General features: G+C 45.9%; 4 protein-coding genes across 9 annotated transcripts in view; all 4 read left to right on the top strand.

Annotated features, from left to right (window-relative positions):
• Window positions 1-626, top strand: part of LOC114846073 (transforming growth factor beta-1-induced transcript 1 protein-like) — a 6,139-nt gene extending 5,513 nt beyond the window's left edge. For both annotated transcript variants that reach the window (XM_041068436.2, XM_029134841.3), the window contains one exon: window positions 1-626. This exon is cut by the window's left edge and continues 190 nt beyond it. In XM_041068436.2, the coding sequence (XP_040924370.1) occupies window positions 1-77 (77 nt within the window). In that variant the 3' untranslated portion in view covers window positions 78-626.
• Window positions 627-770: 144 nt separating this feature from the next.
• patl2 (PAT1 homolog 2) lies at window positions 771-5,499 on the top strand. 5 transcript variants are annotated; one of them, XM_055504365.1, is made up of 19 exons: window positions 771-981; window positions 1,246-1,438; window positions 1,511-1,797; window positions 1,889-1,951; window positions 2,016-2,069; window positions 2,154-2,315; window positions 2,394-2,468; window positions 2,547-2,695; window positions 2,792-2,866; window positions 2,940-3,063; window positions 3,143-3,260; window positions 3,400-3,506; window positions 3,589-3,642; window positions 3,721-3,863; window positions 3,937-4,084; window positions 4,175-4,315; window positions 4,397-4,494; window positions 4,615-4,755; window positions 4,829-5,499. In XM_055504365.1, exons 2-19 carry the CDS (start codon window positions 1,321-1,323, stop codon window positions 4,860-4,862), a joined length of 2,091 nt encoding a protein of 696 aa, XP_055360340.1. In that variant the 5' UTR covers window positions 771-981; window positions 1,246-1,320; the 3' UTR covers window positions 4,863-5,499. The 5 variants fall into 5 exon arrangements, with proteins under 5 accessions (XP_055360340.1, XP_055360338.1, XP_055360337.1 ...); XM_055504363.1 differs by having other exon boundaries at window positions 979-1,118; window positions 3,595-3,642; XM_055504362.1 differs by having other exon boundaries at window positions 979-1,118.
• A 567-nt stretch (window positions 5,500-6,066) lies between these two features.
• Window positions 6,067-16,257, top strand: cmn (calymmin). Its single transcript, XM_055504635.1, has 47 exons — window positions 6,067-6,613; window positions 7,620-7,670; window positions 7,757-7,807; window positions 7,886-7,933; window positions 8,013-8,063; window positions 8,137-8,178; window positions 8,273-8,308; window positions 8,531-8,581; window positions 8,655-8,702; window positions 8,774-8,824; window positions 8,903-8,953; window positions 9,089-9,190; window positions 9,257-9,328; window positions 9,397-9,444; window positions 9,530-9,610; window positions 9,691-9,741; window positions 9,821-9,865; window positions 10,008-10,049; window positions 10,134-10,175; window positions 10,254-10,301; window positions 10,383-10,439; window positions 10,578-10,631; window positions 10,715-10,798; window positions 10,892-10,948; window positions 11,026-11,510; window positions 12,149-12,290; window positions 12,407-12,451; window positions 12,611-12,689; window positions 12,784-13,007; window positions 13,084-13,122; window positions 13,200-13,256; window positions 13,345-13,389; window positions 13,462-13,500; window positions 13,588-13,644; window positions 13,972-14,034; window positions 14,165-14,230; window positions 14,343-14,390; window positions 14,584-14,655; window positions 14,749-14,805; window positions 14,889-14,951; window positions 15,028-15,096; window positions 15,176-15,238; window positions 15,322-15,387; window positions 15,466-15,504; window positions 15,591-15,812; window positions 15,982-16,038; window positions 16,116-16,257. Exons 1-47 carry the CDS (start codon window positions 6,334-6,336, stop codon window positions 16,118-16,120), a joined length of 3,645 nt encoding a protein of 1,214 aa, XP_055360610.1. The 5' UTR covers window positions 6,067-6,333; the 3' UTR covers window positions 16,121-16,257.
• A 552-nt stretch (window positions 16,258-16,809) lies between these two features.
• Window positions 16,810-19,209, top strand: paqr4b (progestin and adipoQ receptor family member IVb). Its single transcript, XM_029134876.2, has 3 exons — window positions 16,810-17,153; window positions 17,936-18,154; window positions 18,446-19,209. Exons 1-3 carry the CDS (start codon window positions 16,988-16,990, stop codon window positions 18,877-18,879), a joined length of 819 nt encoding a protein of 272 aa, XP_028990709.1. The 5' UTR covers window positions 16,810-16,987; the 3' UTR covers window positions 18,880-19,209.
• The last annotated feature ends 14 nt before the right edge of the window (window positions 19,210-19,223 follow it).

The following is a 19,223-nucleotide window of genomic DNA, read 5'->3' as shown; positions in this document are numbered from 1 at the left end:
CCCTGAGCAAGGGCTGCTTCAAGGAGCAGGAGAACAAGCCCTACTGCCACCCGTGTTTCATAAAACTCTTCGGTTGATGGACTCCGCAGGACCTTGCCCCCCCCCCCATCCCCCGAGTCGGAGAAGCACTTTGTACTGCGAAGATGAGGGTGGAGCTGGTCTCTTTTTTTGGTTTTAAGATTATTTGAGTCACTAGAGGAAGAGTAAACCGAAAAAAATTTGAAATTGTTTATTAATCTAGCATTTGCAAATTGACGCCAAATTATCGTGTCGTGTATGTACATAATTTACATACTGTATTCATTCAAATTGAATATTGAAAATTTTATTATTTTGCCAAAGGTACAAAAGATTGCTGAAAGTACATGTATTGCTTATGTGAAGGATTTGTACTGGTCTTCAAGGAAATCCCCTTTATTATGTTTGCTTTATTTTGCAAATAGTATTTTTCACTGCCGTAGCTTTTATATATATTGTATGCTGACTGCTACCTTTGTTTTGTACAAGAAACTAAGCTATCAAATGTGTAAAGTCAGATATTTCGAGTTATTCTTGCACTAGCTCTATGCAATTTGCTAGAAAAGTATCCCAAAGAGTAAAATAAAGGAACACAACTTGTTGTTTTACAGTTGAATGGGTTAGTAGATACACCTAAACAGATTACGTGATGTTTATATCCATCACTATTATGTCACAAGAGACGGAAAATAACACTGGGCTGATTTAAGGTCTGCTCCTGCAGACGTAGTTCAGGATTTCTTCAGCTCTGGCCACTAGATGGCGCTACTGGTCCACTGCTCCTCCATTAAACACGTCCGCGTCCCGCAAACACCAGCAAACTACAGCATAACAGCCCCCAACAGATCAGAATACATCAGAATCATTCATAAAGTGAGCCGTGCAGCGGTGACGACGTGACGGCGACGCGGAGTTTGCCGCCGTGCGTGCGCGCGCGCGCGCGCGGGCACGGGGGCGGCACAGGTGAGCATGTTTAAAGGTTAATGAGCGTCGCGCGCTGCCTGACAAGAGGCAGCAGGTAACCGCGCGAGGAACGTTACTGTCGCCCTCAGGTGTAGAAATAAGAATCTCACGTGATGAGTGATTCAGAAGAACGAACAGTAAGTGCAAAAGTGTAGACTCGAACAAGAGGTCATTTTAGCGTAATGGCGCGCGGAGGCTCCGTGCTGGCGCGTGGCGCTCGTGCGTCTGCTTTTATCACCCCCCACGTGTTGTTCTTTCGCCCAGGAGGAAGCGCAAGTCTCCGAGCCGCAGTGGCCCGAGAATGGAGATGCGTGGAGCGATGGGGAGGACGGCACCAACATGGAGTGTGGGCTGCTGCAGGCCATGGCCGAGGAGGACGAGGACATCAACGTGTACAACGAAGAGACGTTCGGAATGGGTGTGTGGATGGTTCCCATGCGCCCTGAACGCAGCATTAGTGAGCGCCATAAAAAAGGAAAAGGTTCCAGCAAACAAAAAGGCCTTTACAACTGTCCATGTGCTGTTGTAGATCTCGATGAAAATGGGACGACGGGCGACACCAGCAACGGTCTCCCTCCGTTCGAGGAGCCCCCGCCGCCTCCGCCAACACCTACACCCCCGCCCCCGCCCCCAGACCCCCAGCCAGCGCCTCCCCACAGCTCCCCCTTTCCCTCCAGACAGAGGCCGCTCTACCTGCCCCGGGGCTCCCCAGGCCAGTACGGCCGAGGAAGGGGCCGGAGGGGGGCGCTGGGCCGCGGCCTGGTGTTTGAGGACCCAGCTGTGATGAGGATCGTGGAGGGACGACCCAGCCTCAAGGTGCTCATGGTTGTTTAGTCCAAAAAATGCCTAATTGTGCTGATTAGGACATTATAGGAACTTGCGTTCAGTTTGGTGTTTTCCTTTCCAGAGTCTTGACAGTGCCATAGTGGACTATGGGAACACCATGTACCACAAAGCCTATGACCATTATGTGAGTTTAAGTATCTTTTTAAGAGAATTAGTCAGAATGTGTTGATGTTTTATTTCTCCATTAGTGGACGTCGCCAACCTACAGGAAGACCAGAAGGACCTCAGGATCAATACTTCAGGTTAAGAGCCATGAATAGCGTGGCGTCGCGTGATCTTCCTCGGTGACCTCAACCAACGGTTGCTTGTGTGATCGTGTTTCTTAGGACAGCGCCATCGTGTGTGTGATTGACGGCCACCGAGGCCGAGGTCAGCACCTGGCCAACTTTGTGGAGGTGCCGTATCCTGGCTCTCCATTCAGAGGTAGACGAGGGGAACCCAGAGGACCCTACTCCAGGAGATTGTTTGGCCAAAGGAGCCCTGCTCAGGTGCAGAACATACCATAATGTATAATTATGCGATGGCTTGAAAGCTTTGACTTCATATTGGTCTGACTCTTGTTTTAGATGCATGCACCCGTCATTCCGGGATCACCCATGTTTTCCCGTCAGCCACTGACCCAACGGCAGCCTTACAACCAGGTTCAGTAGCATAATGAACTGGACGTGATGTATTAAATGAAATTTCAAATGACAAAATGACTTGTTGTTCTGAATCAGACCGGGGCCTTCATGTTCCCGTTGAACCGACCGTGCCCCTCCACGCCTCAGTCTCTGACTCCCAAGATGATGCAGCTTCGCTTTGGCGCCAACTCTCCACGACCGTCCCCCTTTTATAGCCCCTCGTCCAATCCGGTGCAGCCTTTCAGGTGTGTGAGAACCTCAAACGTCTGAGTGCGTCATGATTGCATGTGCGCAAATATAACTAGGCTAAATATTAGCAACGTGCTTCCTCTGGACTCCAGGTACCCAGGTCCTGTCACTCAGCTTCACCCTCAGCATAAACGGCTACTCAGTCAAAAACAACACGTTTTCCAAAGGTTGGTACCAAAGCTATAGTTTTAAGTTCCACTCTGCCCGATTGAGCGTGTTTAGGAACATTTCCCTTTGCAGGAAAGCAGAGGGCTGGGATCCATACTGTAATCTCATGACGGCCAAGGAGAAGGAGTGGATCATCAGGCTGCAGATGATTCAGCTGCAAAGTGAGAATCCGTACCTGGAGGACTACTATTACCAGGTGGAGCGTTTGGCTGGTCCTCAGTTAATGGAAAATGCAGGCGAAGCGCATCATGACCAGGCTTTTAATCTTCCTACAGGAGTACTATCGGCGCATCGAGGCCAAGATGGCCGAGGAAGAGCTGGGCATCAGGAGCAAGAGGGAGCCGCCCAAGCTCACCACGCCGTACATCATGAAGACGGAGTCGTACACGCCAGGTTCAATGCACAGTGTCGTATTTGATGCACTAGAATGATTCACGCGTTCCTTTTTGGTTTCTAGCATAAATAATCGCCCGAATCTCCTCCAGTTGTTGCTGCTCTCAGGCCTGATGTGATGGTGAATGATGTGTTTCAGTGGTGCATATCGAAGGTTCCTTGGGTCAGGTTGCAGTGTCCACATGTTACTCTCCTCGGCGTGCCATCAGCGCAGTGCATGCGGTTCAAGCTCATAGTCCGGTTGAGGTGACATTTGGACCATTTCTAGCCTCTTTTGATGGACGATAACTTGCTGTTTTCTATTCTGACGCTGGTTTCGCCACCACAGGAACAGAAAGACACCAGACAACAGCGGTTAGAGGTTCTTAGCAAAATAGAAAAGGTACCAGTCGCTCGCTTGGTTTGTTGCAGTGCAGATCGTTTTTCCCCGGTTCTCAGTCAACCTTGTCCTGTCCCACAGCTGTTCATGGTTCTGCTGGAGGTGGAGGAAACGGAGCGGCTGAAAACGACAGTCCTGTCTGAACCAGAAGAAAGGAGGCTGATGGAGAAGACCCAGAGGAAAGTGGAGCACGTCTACTCCCAGCTGAAGCACCACGATCCCCTGTGAGCTCTAGACCTCTCTTATGCAGCTGTACCTGTCGTGAATCGTATCTGATGGTGTGATCTGCTTGTTCAGAGAGGAATTTATGCCCTTCCTGCTGCTCCCAAAAGGCAAAAAGCTGATTGCGCGTCTGCTTCCGTTCCTAAAACTCGATTCAGCGCTGGCCGTCTTGCACGTTGTCACCTCCAACCTGCTCACGCTGATGAGCAGAGACGCAGATGAGGTTTGGCTGATGGCGTAATGGTTTTGGAATGAAGATCTGCTAAACCAACTGGCTACTTCCTCAGACTGTTTCTGTTCTTTGACCTTCAAGGCCCTTCCAGTTCTCTACCCTTCTCTCCGAAACGTGATTGGAGGCCTGACGTTCAGTCAGCTCATCGAGGTCCTGAAAACCCTGACGCCGCCCGAGTCTGTGTCCACGTACGAGTCTCTCACACAGATATGTCAGAACAAGGTTCGTGCTTCGTGTTGTTTTTGCATATTACAATATTCCAAGTTGCCGGTAGGTTAATGACCGTTCTATTGGCTTTAAAAGTTTGGACTGTCCCTGCTGTATGCGCTCCTATCGCATGGAGAGAAGCTGCTGTCCTCGGGCGTTCCTCTGGAGCCCAGCATCGGTGACTTTGAAACCTGGTGAGAAGCTCCAACCTGCAGAAGACTGGAGCTCAGTTTTTGGCCTCAAACCAAACACGTGACCTGTCTGTTTAGTAATTTATTAGCAGTACATACAGAACCTCCTCCTCTCTCTGCTAGGACCGACACAATATTCCAGGTGGCAGGACAGCTTTCCCAGTGCTCGCTGGTGGAGCCGCTCCTCCTGCCCTCGAACCTGCTCACTCTCTTCTGCCGATACCTGGACAAGCGAACCGTTCATCAGCTGAAGAGCAACATGGAGTAAGTACCAAGCCGCTCTATGTAGAAGACCGTCTACTGGATCGGCCTGTTCGTAAGGTTTATATTTCTTCAGGTCTGCGACTGGGTGCCTGGCTCTTCCGTCTTAAGCCGGGCAGAAGCCAATGAGACATGGAGCTGCTGATCAGACTGTGGTGAACTAGAGTAAAAGGAGCGGATGTAAAGCCCTGACGATCTGAAGGTTCATCACAAGCTTATGTAAAATACTTTAATTCTTACTCAGCTTTGTCCACTTCCTCGTCCCTTCACATTTATGCACTCTTTAACTGTTTCCCTTTTTTTATTTCATTTAAATGAACATATCACTTTCCTCCTTTTTGGTTCCTGTATACTTTACATGAACTGGCTACTATGGAAAAACCTGCCTACATTTAGGAAAAGGAGTTTATTGTCTCCAACAGTAGTCCTCAGTCTGGGATGTTTGCATACCCGCCTGTTTTGGTTTGACATGAAAACATATTGTGGAAGTACAAAATATTTAAGTTAAATGTGTTTGACCAAACAGAGGATTACAGTAATTTATGATAAATTATAATAATTTATATGTTCATCATAATAACCATTAAGGAAATCATCAAAACATTGTGTAGTGATGCTAAATGTACATGTACTGTAAATGATTTTTCAGTTGTCGAGATTTTTATTTGTTAATTTGGAAACAGGAATAATTTAAATTGCACCCTTGTAGAGCACTTGCAACATAAATAAAAAAAAATCTTTATCAGACTTTTTTTTTTTTTGTCATTTGCTTCAAACAGTCCTGGGTGACGGGCTTTAGTTGATGGACAACGTAAAGAGGGTGGTCAGTAGATAACTGTTCCATTACGCACACGTCAAAGCAGATTTCATTCAGAAGAGTCAGGAAACTGTTGCACCTAATGTAACATCGACACGCATTTTTAACGGTTTAATCAGTTGACTTTTGTCTGTCGTGTACAACGACAAATGTAGGAAATGATCCACCTCCACTGACCTAAAGCACTTTTGTAATAAGGCTTTTGTCCAATTGACTTAAACCTATCAAACGTAAACTCAATAACGCTTTGACCAGAATATTTCTCCAGAGTTCAGAAGCTGAAGGCCACATTTGATAGCAGGAGGTGAGAAATCAGATCATTTGTCAGAGCTGCTGAGAAGCCAACTATGTGAGAGGTCTGGACGGGGGACGTTAACCTCTCCTTGACCTCATAAGAGGAGGATTTGGGCTTGAGGTGAGGAATCTATGTGAAAGGTGAGATATTGTTCTCCCTTTCCCGCTTTTTTTCTTACAATATACAAGGAGGCACCAGCTGGTTCTGTGTATCGGCTGGAGCCATGGAGACGCAGGGGATGAAGCTCAGTGGAGTCATTAAGCGTGTACAGTAAAAAGGCTTCGTGCTCCTTGTTCTCACCACTGCATGTATGTCACTAATGATATTTAAATTGGCTGGACTTTTCATGTGATTAGTATAAAGATGCAAAGGTGAGAAGATCATTGTGTGATGAAGGTTCTACTTCATCACTCACTGTCCAAACTGTGGAGACGTCCTCTTTGCTTCTCTACCTCTCTGTAAAGTGTTAATGTTCTTTAAGTGCCCAATTATACAGTTAGTGTTTGTGCACCTTGAGTGTCTCTCCCCACGGGGAGGGGGGAGGAGAGTTGGTGGAAGGAGGGGACGCTTTGGGCCGGAGTGGATATTAGGCCGTCGCCATCAGGGCACTTGGCCACTGGTGGAGATCTGCTCCGCACTCCTGGGTCTGCTGCCGGGTCAGAAACCTTCCTCCAGGTCCAGTATGTGGGGACAGCTGCTTGTTCAGACTGTGGCCATGCTGTGGATGGCGCAGGCGGCGTATACCAAAGGTGAGTGACCACCGAGGGCGCAGATGTTTGTGTTTTAGAGTAAATAAAGTCAACATGGTTTAATTAATGAGTTTACCTGGAGCTCATCTGTCCATTTGTATCTTCTGTAGAGTCACTGATTTGTTGCTGTCTGACTCAATGATGATGTACAGCAGTTGACACAGAGAAGCTCACGGTTTCTGTATATGACTCTGGAGTTACTTGCTAGAAGCTTTATTTCATGTCCTTATGCAGGTTTTGATGAAAATGAAGCAGCCCAAGCCTTAATACAGTGGAATAATCAACAAAGATATGATTATTATGCCTGATGGACTTTTGTTATTACTTGAATGTTTGAAAATAAAAGGTTTGACAATTGTTAAAAACAAGCATTTTATGCAACGAAGAATCCAAAGTGCTCAACGATTAAACTGCTAAAACGCTGTGATGTGTGGCTCCCTCCAGTTTTGTGCTCGAGGTCTTGCATCCTGTTGCGATTCCTGAAGGACAGTGCGAAAAATGTCTGTGACGGTCGGGTTTGTCTGTCAAATTTCAGACAATGGCGTTAGCCTGCGGTCGGGGGGGCGGGAGCAGGTTTTCTTACCATGATGTAAAGCATTCATATACGCAGTAACCTCGGTTTCTAAAATCAAAGGCTGCTCGGCTCCAGTGGCGGCAGTTGTCTAAATGTCACATCCTTGTGTGAGAGGGGACCGGAGTGGTTTTACTGCACACAGTGACTGCATTGACCGCTGTGGACTCCTTTCAGAAACGTCTTCGGGCGCTGAACCTGATTTATTGGTTTATGAGGGAAATCCTCATAAACCATGGTATATGTCATTTCTAATAATTAGAAGCAGAAAGAATTATAAATTAATGGTATGTTAAACCTCAACACAGGAGGTGAATCGTTATGCTTTAAATCATCCACATTATGAAAGTTTGTCGCTGTCGGCCTATTTTCAAATAAAAATTGAATGAATTGAATGGAAAAAAAACCATCAGATTTCATTTTGTTCTGATTAAGGTTATGGTGCTGCATCTGGAATATCCAATGGACACGGGCCCCAGCTTAACGGTAAAAGCAACGTAGTATTTGTATTTGAAGTATAACATTCATGCGTTTGTGGCACATTCATCCGAGCTAAATGTCACGTCTTTCAGGAAATCATCCACCAAACAGTGGCGTAGGACGGTTTCTGCTTCCTTCAAAGGGTAACGTAGCTCGTGGTGGTCTGAGCTTTGACCGCCTCCCTTCCTGAGGCTGTGATTGATACTGTTGTGTTTTTAAAGGTGTGGGTGCGCAGAGCGGATATGGTGGCTACGCTACAAAAGGAACAGGTCAGGGATCACAGTGATGTCGCTCAATAGATCTGCACAATAGTTTGGAGTTTAATGGTCTGTTCCTTTTGTTCCTCAGGTTATGGACCTGCAACCAGTGTGTCCAGTGCAAACGCAGCAAAACCGAATGGTAAAAGTCTTTTCACACTATCCTGTAAAAAATGAAACTTATTCTTACGTTTTGGGGGTGTCTCTTGTTTAAGGCTACGGTGCAGCTGCTGGTGGGACCAAGGGCAACAACAAAGGTATCTTTTCTAAAACCTGTGTTCACTCAATCTGAGCACACATTTAGAGAAGGTCAAATATCCTTATTCTTTTTTTTGTATGTTGTATTTTAAGGCTACGGGGCAGCAGCCAGTGGGACAAATGGACACGGTGAGTTTTCCATGTGAACAGCTGGTGGTCAGTGAATTTAGAAATGTAGTGGGACTCTTATTAGCTCAGGATGTTCTACTGAGAGTCCCTGGCTGGGATTGTGAATGTGATTTTAACAATTCCAACCAACAGGGGGCAGCAAAGGCAACATTTGAGTCAATCAATCAAACTTATGGATGAAGGAGGCGGACAAATGACAGATTGTTCTGCTTCTTGTTGCAGGACATGGTGCTCAGGCCGGCCCAGTCAATGGACAACGAGTTAAAGGCAATGGTATGTGTATTTTAACTGGGGACAAGTTCAATGTGTTGCACATGCAGCTCATTGAAGTGTCTGTTTGCTGCAGGCCATGGAGCTCAGGCTGGATTTGGTGGACAAGGAAATAAAGGCTTTGGTAATTAAGTGGAAGCACCGGGTTCTACTGTGTTTGTGATACTGAATTTTAATTCATCTGCTTCTGTGCAGGTTATGGAGCTGCAGCAGGTGCTCTGGGGCTGAATGGTGCTAAACAAAATGGTGATTATCACTGGGCTTTTACACATCTATGCATAGTGTATGTACATGACAACTGTAATGCACATGTTCCTGTTTTAGGTCATGGAGCTGCGGCTTCGGCACAGTATGGATTTGGAACAAAGGGCAATGGTACAGTAGAGTTGCTCTGCAGCATTTTTGTATTGTTTTCATTGCACACACCAGACTTATGCAAGTTTCCTTTGCAATTAATTGAAAATATAGATATACAGTACCATTATTTAAAGTATCATAATTGTTCTTTAGGTCGAGGAGCTGTGGCTGGTCCATCTAACAACTACGGGGCACGACCGGGTCAAGCTCAACATAAACCCTTGAAGGGATATGGACGACCACCTTATGGCTCAGGTAGTAAATGAAAATGAAATGAAATGAAAACAGTCCCTCGGCTTTTAAACACACGCATTTCTCCAGTGAAAGGTCCGGGTGTGGGAATGGGTGCCTTCAGAGGAGTGGGGGCTCCTCAGGCCGGCAGAAACCAGAAGGGTGAGTAAACGCTGTTAGGTAGAACACATCACACTAATACACCGCTCAAACTGTCTGTGTTCTTGCAGCATATGGCAGTAATGGTCAGAATGGTTATGGAGCTCAGCCAGTAGGAGGTGAGTCGCATGCAAGTCCAAGTCCAACTCCTATGAAGCTGTGATAAAGTACATTATTAATGTGCTGTACGTGTTGTAATCATAGGCTACAGTGGTGGTCATGGCAGCGCTGGCTTGGCTCTGGGATCTCAGTATGGACATGGGCGCTTTAAAGGACCAAAGCAAGGTGCAAATGCCTTTTGAGTTTGGTTATTTCTGTTTCCATATTTTTGCAAAACTGAATGTGATGATGAAATAACATTGCAGGCTATGCTGGTGCAGCAGCTCGGCCCAATGGACAACATGGTAACGCAAAAGGTGAATTTAGAAATCTCCTTTTTAAATTGACAGTATATATAATAAATAATAATAATGTTGTTGTCTGACAATCTGTAAGGTTATGGATTCCCCAGTGGTGGAAACACTAAACCAGCAAATCCAGGTAAATGTAAAACAGAAATTACATGAACTAACAGGCTGCAAATCTCTAACAATAAGTCAGTATTTATAGACATAAGTGACCATTTGTTGACATGTACTGTAGTCCCCCTGCACAGTCAACATTAACTATGTATTTTGTTCAGGTTATGGAAATATTCAAAGTGGTTTTGGTGCCAAACAAAAAGGTAAATCTGTTTTTATTCCAAAAGATTAAACAATAAAACAAACTAGTTTTAAAGAGAAGCTGTCTGATATAAATTATGTTGCAGGATATGGAGCCTTCAGGGGAGCAGCAGTGAGACCTCAGACAGGTACTGCTTGTAGTTGAAACTACTTCATATACAGTATGATGGTGTGGATGCTCTTTTAAATATTTATTGTATCTCCAGGTTATGGAAATGGAGCTGCCCTCAATGGATATAAGAATAAACCCAATGGTAACTGATGCTATTTTGAATTATAATTGTTCATGTAAAGAAGCTCTGCTTTAGTCTGACTGATGTAATGTTTGATCCGAGGTTATGGAACTGCAGCCGGACCTGGTGTCACCAAACCATATGGAGCCAAACCCAATGGTACCTGATAATATGCAACAGCCTACTGTATAATACATGCACTCACTGCATCATAATTGGAATGAATATTTAAAATATTCTATGTAAGCATCATCTTCTTTTATCATTTCCATTCATTTGCTTATGTTTTCTCTCAAGGTTATGGAGTTAGAAATGGTGCAGCACTCGGGGGATATGGAAGTCAACTTAACGGTAAACAGGTTCCATGTTTACGCTACAAGCTGTTTGTGACCATGCGGATGTGTGATTGTAATGATATCAATCGTTCTCCTCAGGACACGGAGCAGCCTCAAAACTCCACACCACCAAAGGAGTCGGAGCAGCGTCGCCCAGTCAAGGTGCAGCAACACTGGGCACAGGTAGGAAGCGTCTGATGTGGTTCATTCATGGAATCACAAAGCGTCCAGTGACTATTATGGGCTTGAAGAGTTTGAACACACTGCTGTTCACAGGATACGATGGTGCTGCTGATGCATGGAGCGGACAGATTGCTAAAGCAGCCAATTCTGGTAAAGGCAGGTTGAGTCGTTCAGTTTATTTTTGCATTAGGTTGAAGTCTAATCCTGGTCCAATGTTTGATCCTCAGGCTATGGCTCGTTGCCAAATGCGAAGGCCTCAAAGACGACAGGAGCCTCCAGTGACTCGACACTTTATGCTCTCTCTCCTGAGCAACTGGATCCAGCACTACTGGGTTCCGTGCCTCAACCAGCAATGAGCAACCAGCAACCTGCCCCTGAGCCAACGAGTGGAGTCCTGGTTAGAGTCACACCTGAGCAGCATCATTCACCTGTGCCACAAGGAAAAGCCTACAAACAGCCGCCTCAGGCGTTGTCGGAGCACCCACCAATGCTTCTCCAGGGAAAAGGTCCCAAGCCGGCTCCACAGCCCACACCTGAATCCGCACACATGGGTCCAGAGGGGCCTGCAGCCGTCTTCACCCAGAGCAACCCACCCCCAGAACCAGCGGCGGTCCTGCCTGAAGGCAAGTGGCCCGAACCTGAACCCCTAGAGTCTAAAGCTCAGCTGAAACATGCATGTTTTTGTTGCCATTGGAGCCACATTAGGAGTCTTTGAGCTGCTGCTTGATGGAATGTATGGCCTCTAGGTTATGTGACTGGAAACGCGGTGCCTGAGCAGAAAGGTGCGGAGGAAGATGTTCTTTTTGGGGTAGATAGACCAGCTGAGGGGGGTGCCGCCCCTGTTCCTGAGCTAGTGGCAGCTAGAAGCACAGGGAGCATCCCCCCTGAGGAGACCCTGACTCTGGGTGCACCTCCAGCACACATCAAGACTCAGCCCGAGGCAGGACCCCACAGGCCTGGGGTCAAAGGTCTCCCCGCAGGGGGAACAGGGGCCATGGGTAAAACAGAGTCTCCTTCTGGGTTCAGTGCATGAATTACATTGCATGTGTAAATGCTGGGTGAATTTTGTTTGTTTGTTGCAGAGGTATGAATTATAATCACTTAAGTTGAGTTGAGTGGTCAATAAACAGATGAGACAGATATTAACATAGGGCGAATCCTAGTCTGTGGTTATTGTTGTTGTAAAGTATTTCTGTGTCGCATGTTCTTATCAAAATGACCAGTAAAACAAGTCTTTGTGGTCAACAATTTGATTCCTCCTAATTGTCACAGATTTGAATGTGTTGCATTCATTGCATGAGTTGAAATCCAAGTTTAACCCACTGACCAGATGACTTTGGTTAAAATCAGAGGCTGGATCATTTCTCACTAAACCCAATGTGTTTCTGCATTGTAGGGATCGGAGGAGCCTCAGTCACCAAAGGACAGGGAGCTGAAGCAGACTGTGACCCATCGGTACCAAACGGACAATGGGTGAAAATACCCCGACCAGGTAAATTCTTTTATAATGAGACTTTATCAGACTGGGATATATGATTCAGTGTAATACTGGTAGAGGGTTCCTGTCCTGATGGGACGAAAGTGATAACACATGTAATCGTTATTTAGGACTGAAAGCAGGAGCTGAAGCAGCCGCTGGCACAATGACTAAAGGTGAGGGAACATTACATTTTGTGTCGATACAGTTTTATCGTTCACATTGTTTCTTTGATTTGATTAGTTTGGGAGATTTGAAGCAGGAGCTGGAGATTTAAACGCTTTACTGTTTTCACTATTGAAGCCTATTACCCAGTTTGTCTGTTGTGTTATTAGGATATGGGGCCAGTGCTGGGGGATATGCAAATGGAGGAGCAGCTATAGCAAACACACCCGGTAAGGAGCCTCATGCTGTGTAAGCGTAAAGGGTTGTTGATACTGGGATCTGGTTTTGATTTACACTCTAATGACTAATGATCTGTTTGCGTGACTTGACTTGCTGATAACAGTGACTCACATTTAACAATAACACTGTGGGTCAAGGCCCTGAGATATGTATGGAACCATTACAGTGGAAGTGAGATTTCTTGTAATGATGTGGTGAATATTTATGTAGGTTTGTGTTCTTCTGCGTGTTTGGTTGCATTCAGTGTATCTGAGGGTTTTGTTTCTTCCAAAGCTAGCGCAGCAGCAGGCTTCGCTCTCCCTGGACTCTTTCCTGGATATGGACCTGGTAACATTTCCTGTTCATACAAACAAGCATGAGCTGTGTGCATTTCTTATTTTACCCTATGGATTTATGTCCTCAGGTCTTGGCTATCCATATGCAGGAAAACCAAAGCAGCCTGGTTAGTGTGTGTTTTGTTTTTTTCTTATTTTGCTGAAATACGTTACGTTTGGCTTCAGATCTTTGTGTTGCATGCAGGTTACGGACACGGCGCGTACCTCGGGGCTGGATATGAAAATGGAAATTCCCATAAAGGTCAGTGCCACAGCGGCTTCATGTAAGGACTTAATGAGCATTTACATGTCACCATTGTTGCAGTGAGGTGGTTCCTTCTTTCATGCAGGTTATGGAAATGGCTTCAGAGCAGGTGTGCAGCCGGATTATGCAAGTAAGTAACGGGATTTGAAATGTATTCTATTGTTTTAATTACAGCAACAGCCAATACTTGTCTTTTTTCCAGGCCTTGGACAAGCTACACCCAGTGTTGATGCAAAATCAGGTATGAAACATGCAGCTGTGCTACTGATCCTCTTATTTCTACCTTTAAAGCAAAGTAAAACAGACCAACATTACTAATCTGCTGCAGGTGGCGCTAAACCAAGTCCTCACCACGGAGCCCAAATGGTGCCGACTGGACTAGATGGTAAGACCACGCCACTGCGCTGACACTTCTGATGAAGAGTAATTCATTGGGTTTGTGAGCGTGCTGCCACTCAGGCTGCACTGAACCAGGTTTATTCCTGTCGCTGCAAAACACTGACTCACGCAATAACTTCTCATACACGGGGGCGAGTACGAGCATGTGTGTGGGAGCGGATGTGAGATAGCGAGGCAGCTAATCTGGAACCTGGCTCCTCTGACCCTAATGACATTAATGGTTAGGTCTCTAATAGTTTGCATGAAATAAAGCCGGGACAGTCTAAAAGACCAGCACACCTGTATGATATATGGTTGTATCACAATGTTGCAGGAATGGGCAGCTTCCCGTTTGGTGGACAGACACCTGGCGCTGAGAAAGCAAACGGCAAGTATGGTGAGTCTGTGTTGGTCATAGTCCATTACTACACTATGAGCTTGAGAATAACATGTATAGTATTTAATGAAGGGCTTCATGGCTGACAGACAGATGTTCTAACAACTCCACGCTCTGTTCACCGCCTCAGGCGTCGGCGGGTTCCAGTTTGCTGGGCAGCCGTTCAGCTCTGCAGGCAACGGTGCAGGAATATATGGTATGTCACGGTTTGACTTGGTGCATGTATGCTAACTCATGGTGGCTGCTTCAGAGCACTAATTGAACGTCTAAAGCTGGAGTCGTATCACATGCTAACACTCTATTTGCAGGTGGCCTTGGTGCTGGCATTGGTGGAGTTCCTGTACCTGGAAAATATGGTCAGTGACTGGTTTGAATGATTTTTTTCCTGAACAGTGTCTCACACTTAACATTAAAGTCAGGAGCAGACGCTGATGTGCTGCTTATCCACTGCTGACCTTTCCGCTCATCGCTGCAAGTTCTCAGTGAGCTTAGTTGCCATGGCGCCACCCTGGTCCACACCCAACCTCCGTTTCTCCTCGTCCTCCACAGGTTATGGCACACTGGCTTATCAAGCTCAACCAGTTGCACTCGGCCCTGAACTGAAATCGATTGGCAAATATGGTAACGTTTCACAATTATTATATGTTGGGGCTGCTTTTTAAGCTACTGTAGCTGCCTCCACTGTATGAAGCCTGCTTCACGCTCTGCTTCCAGGTCTGCCTGCTTCACCGTATCAGCCCCAACAGCACGGTGGACACTTCGGCAAATATGGTGAGGTTCATCTGCAGTGACGGCTGCTGTCTGCCCAACAGACGTGGTTTAATTTAACATGTATCTGGTTGCAACCGGTTCAGGTGGTGAGGCCGCGAATGCTCTGCAGGGCCTCGGAGGTGAAGCTAAATCTTCTGGAAAATACGGTAGAGTAAAGCTTTGACCTGCGTTTGCATTCTCGTCACGCTCATTCTTTACTCATTGGGCTCCTGTGACTGACAGACAAGCAGGGGGAGGGCCGGGTGCAGCCTCTTGAGTCCACCTCTGAGGGCACGTCCGACGCACAGTACGGTACGTTGCATATGGTTCTGACAAGGAGATGCGTCCATGTGCAGACTCTCTGTAGATGTTGCCTGTTGGTCTTGAACAGGTGCAGCTGGTTTAGCACATCAGCCTCTGCCCGTGGAGCCACATTCAGCTGGGAAGCCCTACGGTGCGTTGGGGGAAGCGGTTTGTGTGTGAGACGTCCAGATAAGCTCGTCTTGACTCACGTCCGTTTCCCCTTCGTCCTCTTAGTGAAGGGAGAGGTGCCAGCTCCAGCCGGTGCGGCAGCAGTGGAGGGGCTCCCTGTTGGCACATATGGTGAGTGTGGTGTGTATTGGGGCGTGGGTGCATCCTGTGATGCTGCGGTCAGTTAAACATTCACCTTTTTACTTTCAGACAATGCCGGTTACATAAATGGACAAGTGCAGCCAGAAGGTAAAGCCAGTAAAACCAGTTCCCTCCTAGATCGCTGGACCAGTGAACCATCGTGATACTGACTCCTCCTCTCCATTACTTCCCAGTCGTAGCGTTCCCTGCGGCTCCCAGTCTCGACTCCATCCCGGCGTCTCCCTCTGTCCCGGCCCATCTGACCGAGGCGGTGCCTGAAGCCCACCTGGACCCTGCACCGGCCTCAGAGGCCCAGGGCGAGCAGCCTGACGAGCCCCAGCAGCAGCTGCCGCGTCAGATCCACATTCAGCAGCATCTCAAACTCCATTTTCACCCGCAGAGCAAATCCTGGAGAGGTAATTACAAAATACATGAAACAAAATGTAGCTGAGCTGAGAAGGTTCACTTGTGTATTATGTTCGTGTGCTTCTTCTGGTATCTTTCCAATATATTGTATAGTGTAACGCTTCAGTATATTGGACATCAAATATTGGTGAAGCTTTAACATTTTTTTTTTGTCTTCAGGCGCAAATAATGAAAAACATGACTTGAAAGGCTTCTTTGGGAACAGTGGCCATCAGGGTGAGAACATAACATACTTCACTACTGAGGTTTTTATTACTCAGCTCATCTGTGCTCTGCATGCTTTGTTTCCACAGGTTAATCCTCCCGGTTTGTTATCCTTTCTCTCACTGTATATTATTGATGTTTTCCTTAATGTATAATTTGGTTTTAGCCTAACTGATATTACTGGTAAATGTAAACATAGTATTAAGTATAGCGAAAATCAACTACTTGGACTTTTTGATTTGTGTATATTTTAATACATTCTGCATAGTTAATGAATATATTGCTAAGAGTCTGCTGCTGCCTGTTGTCAGTGCTTTATTTAAAGGAATCAGTTATGTCTGGATGTTTTTATCAAACCTAATTCAGCCTAATTTATTTTAATGTCGTCTTTGAAGCAAACTTCTGTTTATCCTTGTACAGTACTGGATTCAATAAAACCATCATTGTTACTTGTATTGACGTTTTGTATTTTTCTGGAAGAGAAGCTAAATGCCTGTTAGTATGTTTACATGTACAGGATAAAGGGATTCATGTCATTAAGAAAAGCAACTAGCTCCTAATGTTTTTAATCTCCGGATCCTCTTAACTGTGACATGCACCGTATTAGAAGCAGGTATGCAGAATACAATAAGTGAATTTGAATATAAACCTATACTCTTCTGTGCTCATGACAAGGAGCTGCTGTGTTGGTGCACATGGGTTTTTGTGAGGATTAGCCGAGCTTAGGAATAAGAGCCTTGTGCTGATTGGTCCTCGTGGGTTCATGCCACTTGGCCACTTCAACAGGTCGCCTGCTTGGACCTACACCTGTCCGATGACGGGTTCGTACGAATGAAGCGCTTCCCGGCGGCGTGCGGCCGTGACGGCGGCCGAGCGCTCAGCGTGGCCTCTTTTAGGATGTGAACGGTGAGGAAGTTGTGCTGTCAGCTCAATGTAAGGGCACCGGTGGCAGGAAGTCGTGATGGTGCTTCACAGGGGGCCGCGGCTGCTGGACTTCACCAAGACTCCTCCACACCTTCAGTTCAACAAATACGTCCTGACGGGTTATCGGCCCGTGTCCACGGCTCAGGAGTGCATCAGGAGCCTCTTCTACATGCACAATGAGCTGGGCAACATTTACACCCATGGTGAGTCCAGAAGGGAACTGCTCTCTGTTTGTAAGCTTCAGTGTGTTTGAACTATAACTGAATATTACACAACTAAATATCAATCTACAGTTCAATACACAGAGCATCTTATATTAATATTCAGGTTAAACCATGCAGGAAGTGTACAATCGAAACCGCTTCTATTACTCTCACTTATGGCTGCTTACTTGCATTGAAGGCTGTTTAATAGGGATACGGGGTATTAGCTGTAATCGGCCCAGGCACTCCTTGACCTGGAAATGTCCTGCTCTTAACAAGGTCTTTAAAGGTGTGTGATCGTCTGATACTCCGGACTATCAAGTATTAATGCAAAGCATCCCAAAGGCTATATTTTCATTTTTGATATTCGTGATTTGTGCCTCTTGTGATGCTTTCGAACTAAAACCTGACTTGGGTTTTCGGCAAACATGGAAATTTAACTGTGCAAACGTTTAACCTGCACAACCTTGAACCTTCAGTGGCATCATCTTCATGGTGCCAGGTTCTATCCCATTAACTTCATTACCACTAACACTCTTACTGAGAGGAAGTGCAGAGTATCGGCGTGCGAATGGGTTTCCCCATGCATGTAGCCAACAGCGAGCACTTTGCATGGTTTCTAGTAATAAAACAAAGAGAGGAACCACTCTAAGGCCATTCAATTCCTCATATAGTTTTGCAAAAGGTTATACTTGCATGCAGCATATTTTACTGTGAAAATAGCATTAAAATGAACTGAACTTAATATTTTTTTTAATTTCTCTTCTCTCCCATCACCCCAGGCATACCCTTCTTCCTCTTCTTGGTGTTTCTGCCTTTTAGTATTCCCTGGATGGACGTGGACCGCATCTGGCTCTGCGTGGTCCACTACTTGGCTTGCCTCTCTCCGACCGCAGGCTCGGTGCTCTACCACTTGTTCATGAACCATGTGGGGGGAGAACACGTGTATGACACCCTGCTGTCCCTGGACATGTTTGGGGTCTGCCTAGTTAATACCCTGGGTAGGTCGCTGAATTTAGAATGAGCTCAGCAGCTTATAGTTGAGCCCATTATCTTTTCTTATATGAATTGGATTCAGCCTTTTCCCCCCAAATCTAACAAATTGAAAAAGAATGTGAGGTAATGCTGAAATCTCAAAGTTATGTTACGAATATTCTAAAAAGAGGAGCCTGAGTTCATTTAAAACAAGCTTTTCAAGTGATTGGGGGAAGATGCAGTATAGGATAAAGAGTGGATATGAATATCATTTATTACAGCTGTGCTAATAGTTCCATCTTGTTGTTTGTGTCTAGGGGCACTTCCAATCATCTACATCACTCTTCTTTGCTATCCGACCATACGACAGGCAACCTTGCTGGCCTACATCCTTCTCTCAGCCTATGGGATCTACTGTGCCACCACAGCCCGCACTAACATCACTCGTCTGAGGGCGTTCATCTGGCAGGCTTTGTTTCGCATCAGCCTCTTCTTCTTCAGGGTGTACGGCAGCGGGGTCGGGAGCCCCAACTCGCTGCGCCTCTTCGTCACCATGGACTCTCTGGCTGTGCTGGGAGGGCTGGTGAACATTATCCAGATCCCAGAGCGCTTCAGCCCAGGGCTGTTTGACAACTGGGGCAACAGCCATCAGATAATGCACGTTATGGTTATTTGCTCAATTATCTACCTGCACTGGGGCACACTAGAGGATTTAGCCTGGATTAAAACCTACCAGTGTCCTACAGAGTGATGCCAAACGTGTCAAGAATGCACAATCCAGACCCTGCAGATATAAATAAGACTGTGGCAGCAGGTATAAACAATGGAGAGAGGACGTTTCGAATTATGCACTTTAGTTCAAACTGCTGAAACTCAACATCAGGGAAAAAAACAATATGATATTTGCCAGAGAAGAAACAGGGTGTGTTACATGAAAAGAAATGAAGAAAGGAAAAATCCTGATAATACTTGACTTTTAGTTTTTGAAATGCAGTAGTTCTGGGTTGTTACCCATAACCAAAATAGGTTTTAAAGGGATAATAAAAATATTATATGAAATAAATAGTTTTTTTATCTCGTCCCAACTTGTATTTT

This window comes from Betta splendens, chromosome 19 (assembly GCF_900634795.4).
Source record: "Betta splendens chromosome 19, fBetSpl5.4, whole genome shotgun sequence".
NCBI lineage: Eukaryota > Metazoa > Chordata > Actinopteri > Anabantiformes > Osphronemidae > Betta > Betta splendens.
This window is presented reverse-complemented; position numbering and strand designations above follow the sequence as displayed.